We start from the raw sequence: 10,500 nt of genomic DNA on the forward strand, positions 1-10,500 counted from the left end.
TGTAGTTTATGAAAATTGGTAGTTTAAAATGATTTTTGACTGAATAACGGGAAAAACAAGTTTTTTTATCCCAAGTTTCTTGACCGTTTTTAACGGATTTTTATTTTTACCTTTTTTTCTTCAACAGATAAATAAATGAAATTTAGACTGTAGATATATAATAGGTATAATGTTTTTAAACAATTTTTGAAAATTTCAATTTTTTAGGCAAGGGGTTTACCTTCATTTTTTTGTAAGCTTTTCAAATAAAAAAATTAATAATAAGAAAATAAGAAAAAATAATAAATAATAAAAAATAAATAAGAAAAAAAGGTTTTTTTTAGCTCTTTCTTGTAAATTATGATTGTTTGAAACAAATAAAAGCTTCAATCGACTCGTTTTAAACAAAAGCACATAACCTGTTTTCTTATCGCGTAAAATCATCATTCGCAAACCGGCTTTACAGACAACCACTTTTTTTCTCTACCTCATAGCTTTGGACTAAGTAAACCAATTTGGATAAATCTTTTTGTATTAAAAAGTGTGGTCCCATTTCAATTTCGTCCAGTTATGGCTATAGACACTATGAGAAAAATCATAAAACCCAGTTTTGATAAATGGAAGCTGGTTTTGTTTTTTGATAAAATTGATTATCAATAGCCTATTTCCTCACATTGGGATAAGCGAGCAAAGCTTTTAACTTCGATTCTGAGAACTCATCATGAAAACCTGCTTTGGTTTTAAAGTTCAATTGATCAAACCTAGAGTGTCGGTCTTCATTTAATAAATAGGTATACTTAACCTGATTTTGCTCATTTATTATCCACGGATTTAAGGATGACTATTGGGTGCCATGCGTCATCTGTGTGAAAGCAATAAACAACAACTTTGCCTATTGAACTATCATCGTACTTTACTGCGGCTATGACGTAAATTTATTTTTTTAAATTCTCTTTTATCTAATTAAATATTCAACATCGTGCACCGTTGTGAGGTAACTCGTACATCATTTTCTAGAAAATGAGATTGCAAATCCAACTTCGTATAATATAAACGTTCTATTCAGTTGAGGGTTAAATTCCATTCTAAATTCTTCAGTGTTATGTTTTATTTGAACATACCTAAGTGCTTGGGAATAATCTCAAACTAACACGTAATAATGTACGCCATGAGGGATAACTCCATTGTATTCTATACCTACGCACAATCGATTAAAAATTCCTTGCTGGTTGCGAGAAAGTCACGTTTCAATATATGAAGCATTTATAGATGAATGATGCAAAAATATTTGTATAATTTTTTTTTTTATTTTCAAGTTTATTGGATTCAATAAAATTCTTAGAAAAAAATGTTTGCTATTACATAAACACCTCCTTAATCGATTTCTATGAAGAAAAATGAAAATCTTTCATAACCAAGAATTTTATTGGGTATAAAGAAAGCTCTTTTTTAAATTAAATGTTATAAATAAATAACAACTATTTACATATAAATAAAATAAATTACTTAAACCTACCAAACTATGAAACTATACAACAAGTCCTTAAAACTATTACACAGTCTCGTAAACTATGATTAGATTATCCTTATGGCGGTCTTTCAGTGTTGTCGTCTCCACTTTGTTGTTTTCTTTTTCTTGATGATCTTGTTCCATGGAATAATTCTCAATTTCATTATTGGCAATATCATCTGTATCTTCATAATACTCAGTATCTATTTCATTGTCCTCAATGACCTTGTTTTGACTATCATCATCACTTTCTTCTTCATTATTTTCTGTCACTTCTGAAGAATAATTTTCCTGACTTTCTTCCGTAGTGTCATAGTACTCGTCATCATCAATATTGTTTTCTTTGTCGTCTTCTGTTTCTTCAATACGAGGAAGAACTGGATTTCCGTTTGGATCCAGATATTGAAATCCATCTAATCCCATTGACAGGCAATTGAAATGAAGCTCCATGGCGTCAGTTGTGTGCAATCTCATCACAAAATCCATGCACATGTGTAAATTATCACCTTTGAGGCCAACTTGTGTCATTTGAATGCACGCTGCCATGGGAATTGGCATCATGATCGGAACACATATGGGTGATGGATTACGAGCTGAAACACCATATCTGGCTCTGCTCTTCTCGTTAAGAAATACATCGAGTAAGGCTTCTTCCTGTTCTGGAACGTAAGTCACATTAGCGCACACTAAAATGAAAGTAAAACGAGAAAAAAATATATTAATTTTAAGGACAAGACGTCAATATTAAGTTTTTATCTAGTTACGAACAAAATGCTACAGTTTTTGCATATTAGGTTTTTTGCAAATTCATTAATACAAGATTCGTGAAACTCTTTAATTCTGAAACTTATCAATTAATTCCCTATCATTTTCTAAAAGCCTGCCTAATTCAAGAGAAGAATATTCTAGCATTTGATTTTCAGAAGGGTGAATTTGGTTTGCAAAGGAGTGAATTTAATTTTCAATATGGTGAATTAAATCGATATAGTTGAAAAAAAATGTCAACGTCAAAATCCACTCATACAATTTGTATCAACATTTAAATGTGTAAAAAAAAATAATTTTTATTTGTATTTCTTGTGAACAACTAAGCCAATTTCAACAAAAAATTTAAGCTGAAAAGGTCAAAGTAGAATTAACATAAAAAATTTACAAAATTTTCAAAAAACACATTTTTTTGGATTTAAAAAAAAATATTTATTATTTTAAATTTTATTTTTGATAAAATCATTTTTTTGAAAACGTGTTGATGAACATTTTACTTAAGAATGGGATCCCAATTTGTTTTTGTAAAATAATAGAAACTTTTAATACCTATATAAAAAAATATAAAAAAAAAAAAAATAAATTTTTTGAAGTGATAACGTCTTATAAATCGATGAACCATGGCAGCCACCACAAAAAAGTGACGCCATTTTCTAGTGTTCCACTCTCGCACTTTCACAGTGCGGCAAAAATTTCAATTAAAAGTAAAAAATAAACTATTAGAGATACAAAAATCTTATATAGCTTATTTGAAAGATAATAACCTAAAGTTAAATACATTTAAAAAAATTCCATCTTTTAATAGGGTAAATAGGGGTAAAACCTAATTTCAAAAAATTGACTATTTCTAAACACGACAATGTAAAGAGTTGAATTTTTTTTTAATCAATAGATAAATTTATTGCAAGACTGAAAATGGTAAAACATGAGGTACACCTTTGACAAAGTAGTGATTATAGGTAGGGGAAATTTTTTTTGACAATTTGAAAAACTTCATTCGAAAGATAATAATAAAAAAAAAAAGTTAGGGGTCTAATACGATTTTTTGGGGTATTTTTTTGGTGAGTTTTTATTTTTTTAAATTTTTTGTAGCATTCAAAAAATCTCAAACTTAAAGAATATGTAGTGTATGACTGTGCCCATACATGTGCAAAAAATTGGTATTTCAAAATGGTTTTTGACCGAATAACGGAAAAAACAAGTTTTTTTTTGTCCCAAGTTTTTTTGACCGTTTTTTATTTGTATCTTTTTTTCTTCAACAGATAAATACAAACAAAAACAAATTTGATTTAACTTTATTGAGCATCCTGATGATGTTACCTTTCATTTGGTATATCACACATAACTGCAAATTCACTACAAGCTACACAATGTTAAATTAAAAAACTTGCGAAATAATACCAAATACCAAATGCCACCAGTGTGGGAAGTACCTACCGTAATCTCAGTTTGGAATTTCGATATGGTTGGCTTTAAAAATTTCTAACTTTTTTTCTAGGCATCGCAGAAATAAGATTAAAACGTCATATGAAAGGTGAAATTATAAGCTTTTACATGATATAAAATTTCAATAGCGTGAGAACATAAAATTATGTTTTTTTGCTTTTTTTGATGAAAATGATCGAGTTCAAAAAATTCTAGCTCATTTTGTAGATGCTTAATAGACATGATCGATATATATATTTTGAGCTGAAGCAATAAGCTTTCAGGTGGTATAAAATTTATTATAGGTTGTTATATCAAAAAAATGAATTTTTGGGTGATGGAAATGATTTTTTCACTTTTTTCATAAGAAATGATTGTTTTTAATAAATTATTTTAATACTTTTTGCGCATTGAAAAATTTAAAAATGGTTTAATTATTTAGAAGAAATATTTGGTTTTTTAATGGTATAATTTTTTTGTAAGCTTTTAAAATAAAAAAAAGGATGTAATGAGAAAAGAAAAAAGGTAATTTTTTTTAGCTTTTTCTTGTAAATTATGATTGTTTGAAATAAAATAAACGCTTCAATTGACTCATTTTAAAAACATACAACTTGTTTTCTTACTACGTTATCACGTAAAGTCATCGTCGGTAAACCGGCTTTACAGACAACCTCCTTTTTTTCTAAAAATTTCCTATTTTTGAAAGTCTGAAAACAATTTATCTCTAATTTTTTTACCTTAATGTTCACTGTGAACTGATATCTGAAAACCAAAACTTATTTCGAGACTTTGGTATTCAAATATCTGCCTCCGAATAAAAGAAAAGAATGTTTGGATGCAGTTCACATTACTTAATCTACTTAAAAAGCTAAACAGATAAACCACAAAATTTCATAATGAATAACAATTTGATTCTCAATAAATTTAATGTATTACCTACATTACATAATAAAAACATTAAATGAATTTTGAAATTTTCCATAATTTTTAGATTGCAGGAAAAATACCGTGGCATATGATTCAAGTTAAGGCATTATAATTAAATTGTCACATTTGATTTAAAACTCGAGCTTAATTACTAAAAATTAATGTAAGGTATGCCATATGGATAAAAATTAACACTTTAAACGAGTTACCGGCATTATTATTTGTTTACATTTTTCAAAGTTTAAAAATCTATTAAAATTTGAATTTAAAATTAATTTTGTTTCCCATTCAAATACGAGTAATATTATTCAAAATGCTCTTGAATATATAATTATTTCTTCACAGATGCTTCTTTACTTTGAAACACGATTTTTAATTGGTCCTATAACGGATGTATGTTTTTAGTATCTACTTTATGAATAATTTTTCTATTAAATTAATTCCTCTTCCCAGCCACGCGCTGCAGATGATTGATTGATTTTTTTATCACTCGTAATTTGTTAATTTAAAAATGCGGTTATGACATATGTTTTAATGTGTTGCATTTCTTTTATAAACTCTCAGGAGTCTTTTATGATTATGAAAATATTAAAATTTAAATTAATTATGTAACAGGGAAAATGTTTGCTATTATGGTAATTGGGTAAAGATATCATTGAAAATTGGATAATACTGAGTTGAATCATATACATAAATGTAATGTATGTACATATGTATCTGAATAAGCTTTTTAGTTTAAACCGGTTAATTATTTTTGTTAACTAAATATATACATATATATATTAGATATAGTCCACTCAAATTAAAAACATTTTAAGTTTAAAGTTCTGGTGAAATAATTGTTTTTGCTGAGGTGATTAAATATACGTTTTTTTTGGATGCTGAAGTTGTGTAACAAAATGTTTCACGGTGAACATTGAGAATTCACCGAAAGAGTGAAAACTATTTTTTTTTTCTTCTTATTTGCGTATTATGTACTTGAAAGGGGATTTTTTTTTACAAAAAAAGTTTATGTTTAAATAAAAATAAGTAAAAATTACCAACATTTTATGACTTATCCATTTTTTGTATTACTTATGGTTAAAGCTCAAGCAGAAGTGTTTGAAAAACAAAACAAATTAAATAATTTGATGAATTGGTGACCTGTTTTACGGCCGATTTCTTCACAGAGTCCTAGCGCTAATACCGGTCCTAGTCCTAAAGTTAGTACTCAAATCGGTATCAACTCATTTCTTCACTCAGGTTCTAAATCCTAGAACTGTCAATATAGGACCGAGTACTAGTTAGGACTCGGTACTAGCTAGCTCCTCAAAATTAGGTTATTATACCAATCGTTAGTACTCAAATCGGTACCAAGTGATTTCTTCACACAAGTACTAAGCTATAGGACTGTCAAATTGGTACCGAGTATTAGTTAGGACTCGGTAATATTTAGGACCTCAAAATCGGTAGTCTAGCGGCAGTAATACTGAAATCAAAGCAATGAATTTCATTTTTTAAGAGGTATTGCAGTTTTTTTTTTCAATTTTTTGAGTGTTGTTTCGCTTGACAAGCATTTTGGGAGATTTTAATGACTTGATTTTTTTTAATATTTAACAAAAATGGCAAATGCTATGCCAGAACGGGAAGAACAAACAAATGTACACTGCTTAATAAAGAAGTATTTCTACATTTCTCATTCTTTCGAAAAAAGACAATTAAGACTGGAAAGGCCCTCTTTACATAGACATTCTACATTTACATTTCTCGACACCCGACATCCAACTTCCAGCACAAAATATTCTTGCTTTAAGAATTCTGTTTATGGATATTGCGGAAAGCCATTAACTATTATAGGAATTTTTGTAGTGACCTCTTCAAATAGTATATATATGAAAAACTTTGATGCAGGCTCCAGGTCAATAATGACCTGGAGCCTGCATCAAAGTTTTTCATATAGAAAGCCATTAACAATTAAATTTACACCAACGTCTTGAAACGTGTGGTCAGAAAACCTACGGCTGTCTCGTGCTCGCCAACATGCCATGATAAAATAATGCTAGTCGCATTATAATAGAAAAAGACATAATCACAAGACTGCGTTTTTTAAACTTGTCTTTTTATTTTATTTTTATTAAAATACATTTATGTTGCAAAAGTCTATAAAAAAACTCTCTTTAACTTAAGATGGATCTGCTGCATTAAAATCGACGGATCCGCGTTTCTTAGCCTCGTCTACATTTACCAGATATTCAGCATTCATGAATGTATTCTTGACAAAACTCATTGAATTTTTTTTCTTGTTGGTTTCTTGTTAGTTTCATCACATTATTTTTTCTTTTTTATTATTTTATACTTTTTTCTATTTTTAATTTTGTAAATTCCCTCAAAAATATCAAAATAAATTTTTTCATTTATCAAAATATAGTCAGAATGACAGTTAGACCAGTTTTATACGTATTAGTTCTTAGGACTCTCTTGTGAATTTAGATCGGGTCCTATATGTGTGAAGAAATGCTCGGGTCCTAACTTTTCATTAGGACCGAGTACTAGTACTAGTACCTGGTCTAGCTAGGTCGGGTACTAAGCTGACTTGGGACTTTTGTGAAGAAATTGGCCGTTAATGTTTTAAGTTTTGAAGATTAAAAGAATGTACCTATTTTTTTCTACTTTGCAACTTTCGTTGATCTTTATCCCCTTTGTCGGGTCTTTAATAAAAGAATAATAACAATTAATTTTAGTTTTAGATTTACCACAGAAATAAAAACGATAGATATTGTTTGAAATTTCAATAAATACAAAATGCATTTAAAAAAAAAAAAACTTATTGAGAACAAATCTATTACTACTTAATCCATCGAATTCTAAACTTTTTTTTTATTCCAAAACTAATGAATTTTTAGGTTGTTTAACAGTCTTTTCAGTGGAATAAGTCCTACAAAAAAATTCAATGGCCCAATATCAGAGAAAACAATTTTTTCAGAACTTTCCACTTTTATATGAACCTCAATACAGTTTGAATGGGAGACTAAACTAGTATGAAATGAGGATGGCAGAAAATTAAAGCATTGGAAAACTAGCTTGCACCTTGCACAACATGTAATAAATTAGCTATAAAAAAATCAATCACGCTGAAATTGTTTTTTTAAATTAAACCGATACGCAAAAAAATATGTATTTTGATGCGCTGAATCTGAATCCGTTTGGTCCCAACAGATCCTCATTTTGAGTGAACTCCATAAATGGCCATTTGCGGGTCAAACGAACATCGGATTTGGATTCAGCACATCAAAATACATAACCCTAAATGGGTCTTTTAGTTGAGCACGGCACGTTTTTTGTGCTTGCCGCTGTAATTATTTTGCAAAAATCATTAACAAAATAACAAAAATTCATTTGATAAAATTATATAAAACAATTGACGATTTTATAAAAAAAAACTTACGAAAATTGTGCTAAACATTTTCATTCGTATAGAGCCCTTTTTTTATGGAACGCGCTTTTGAATGGATCTACACGCAGCAAATGGTCGGCTAAAAACAACGTAAAACTCGTGTAAAAATTAACAAAACTAGATTGTTAATATAGCACCTGCAAACTAACCCGGTTAAAATTACACGAGTTGACTCGGTTATTCAAAATTGTTTCATCTTAACCACTTTCTCAGTTAAATTTTACTAATATCTCAAATTTTTGCCGAGTTTCTTCATCAATATAAACAAGTTGATCAGTTAAATTAACCTTCTCAAATGGTAATTTTAAACAATTTAACTTGACCGAGGCAACTACGTTGATTTTAGCAACGAGAACTACGTAATTTTTAACCAAGACTACGTTATGTTTAACACATTTTTTATTAACCCACCAAAAAAACTTCTAGGTAGGTCCAATATTTTTCTGCGTGTAAAAAAAAAACTCACGATGAATAAAATAAAATGTTTGCGAACTGCTTTTGAAAACAATTTAAATTACAAAAAAGTAAAAAAAAAGCGTATGTGTACATTTACACGACATTTAATTTATATTTCTCACTGACAACAATTCACTTAATAGGTTCACACTATAACTAACAAAACTGGTTGGTACTAAAATCACTGTATAATCCCTTGTCAAAAAGTACATTTTCACTCTGTATAAACGCCGGAAAAGAAGTACCTATAAGTTCAAAAAAAATCGTAAATCCGTGTGACACTTCCTTTTTTCTTATTTTAATTAATTAATTAATGATGCAAACAACATGTATCAAATAATGAACTTTGGAAAAAAAAAATATCGAAATTCAACAGTTACTAAAAAAGCTGTTCTAAGAAGTAGTTTTTGAAAAACTCTAAATTTGTAAAACAAATTAGTTTTGGGTGGACTTGTTGGAGAGCTAATTTATGAAACATTAAACTTTCTTCTTCTTGTTTTTAAACATTCAGGCAGGATAGAATAAAAAATTATTTTCATAATTTTTTCCAAAGGTGAATAATCTATATTTTTTCTTGTCTCAGGCTCTCAGCCCAACCTACAGCCTACCTACGCGCTCTAGATTTTTAGGAAATGCATACCAACGATTTTAAAAAACTATTTTAAAAGTATAGAAATCAGGCACAAACACCATAGTAAAAAAAATAGTTAAAACAATAAAACAAAAATCTATTTTAATTTTTAACATGTAGAAGAAACGAAACGAGAGCTTATACATGGTTAGATAAATTATGGCTTATACATATATGGTTAGAAAAATTAACGCACTGTCTGTTTTTATTTCATGGAACGATAGGGGTTTGAATAAAAAGCCAACCGAAAAAATGTAGTTTTATTGCAATTGCTTTAAACATTACACGTTGTAAGCAAGATATTATAAAAACAAAAATTTGAAAATCCATAAAAATTTTCCAAAATCCAAAAAAAATCACACGTAATGAAATCTTTGGAAAAATTTTGAAGTTTGTGAAATATTATAAAAAATAAGTATTTTATGGTCCTTTCTTTAAACAATTTGAAATTGTAAGTTTCACACTTAGGATTCAGAAAACCAGAAAACCCTTAAAAATCTCTTTTAAAAACTCATTTTTCCAAAAATTTTCTGCACAATATCCACATACTTTTCTGATTAAAATTGTATTCTCGAACTTCAAGCCCCGCACAGCAACCGCACTTTAATCCTTGGCAAGTGCACGGTTTTCCCAGTGTTGAAAAAATTGGTATATTTGGCATAAGTAAACTACGCGCCCGATGAATCGAAACGGTGGGTGGAAGAATCATTTGTTTGGTTGCGATATCGTAGAAAACCAATCCACTTTGATACCATCGACATTCAACTAGAACAACTGTGAACACACCGATTATAACAATCACACTCGATAATATTGACCAATTCATGTTTGTTAATGTAGCTGAACGTGTTTACAAATTCTTGCGTAAAAGAAATTATAAAAAAAAAAAAATAAAACGAAATCAAATAATTCACCTTTCGCTCACCGAACCGAACGCGTTGAAAGTGAAATATCTATTAACCACGAATCCAAAGCCTTCACTTGTTTAAAAGAAAAACTTTAGCGGAACCCACTGATCCCCGTCGTATAGTTGGCAGAGTGATCTTCAGCTGCAGCGGGTTTTAACCAAAAATTCCGAGGCAACAAAACATGATGGCACTGCGCCAACCACATACTGAACACCACGAAGACATGAGTAATGATCTTTAACATCATCGTTGTGCTGTTGTGCTGGCTATAACAATTTAATACCCCAAACTTCATTCGGCATTGAAAGCAAGTGTATTGGCTTCCTAATCGGTGGATCAATTTTTTTTTATCCACATTTTGTCAAGCCTTATCGGTCGGTTTTTACCTCTGGCATATAGCTGCAGGTGCAAGTGAATTGCCTACGGGCTACGGGTCTACGGTTTATGCAGGTAGATCGGAAAGGAG

The 10,500-nt window shown here is 29.5% G+C and overlaps 1 protein-coding gene across 1 annotated transcript; it reads right to left on the reverse strand.

The window, feature by feature from the left end:
* Nucleotides 1–1,338: 1,338 nt before the first annotated feature.
* LOC129911976 (uncharacterized) lies at nucleotides 1,339–10,032 on the reverse strand. Its single transcript, XM_055990020.1, has 2 exons — nucleotides 9,676–10,032; nucleotides 1,339–2,175 (listed from the first exon to the last, which is right to left on the reverse strand). Exons 1-2 carry the CDS (start codon nucleotides 9,950–9,952, stop codon nucleotides 1,532–1,534), a joined length of 921 nt encoding a protein of 306 aa, XP_055845995.1. The 5' UTR covers nucleotides 9,953–10,032; the 3' UTR covers nucleotides 1,339–1,531.
* Between the last annotated feature and the right edge of the window lie 468 nt (nucleotides 10,033–10,500).

The sequence above is a fragment of the Episyrphus balteatus genome, chromosome 2 (assembly GCF_945859705.1).
Source record: "Episyrphus balteatus chromosome 2, idEpiBalt1.1, whole genome shotgun sequence".
Taxonomy (NCBI): Eukaryota; Metazoa; Arthropoda; class Insecta; order Diptera; family Syrphidae; genus Episyrphus; species Episyrphus balteatus.

What these genes read in the sequence shown, in the direction of transcription:
- LOC129911976 (XM_055990020.1), bottom strand. Translation starts at nt 9,952, where the DNA reads ATGAATTGGTCAATATTATCGAGTGTGATTGTTATAATCGGTGTGTTC. An exon ending in ATACAATTTTAATCAGAAAA is followed by an intron (nt 2,176 to 9,675) that starts GTATGTGGATAT and finishes CTTTCATTTTAG; the next exon opens with TGTGCGCTAATGTGACTTAC.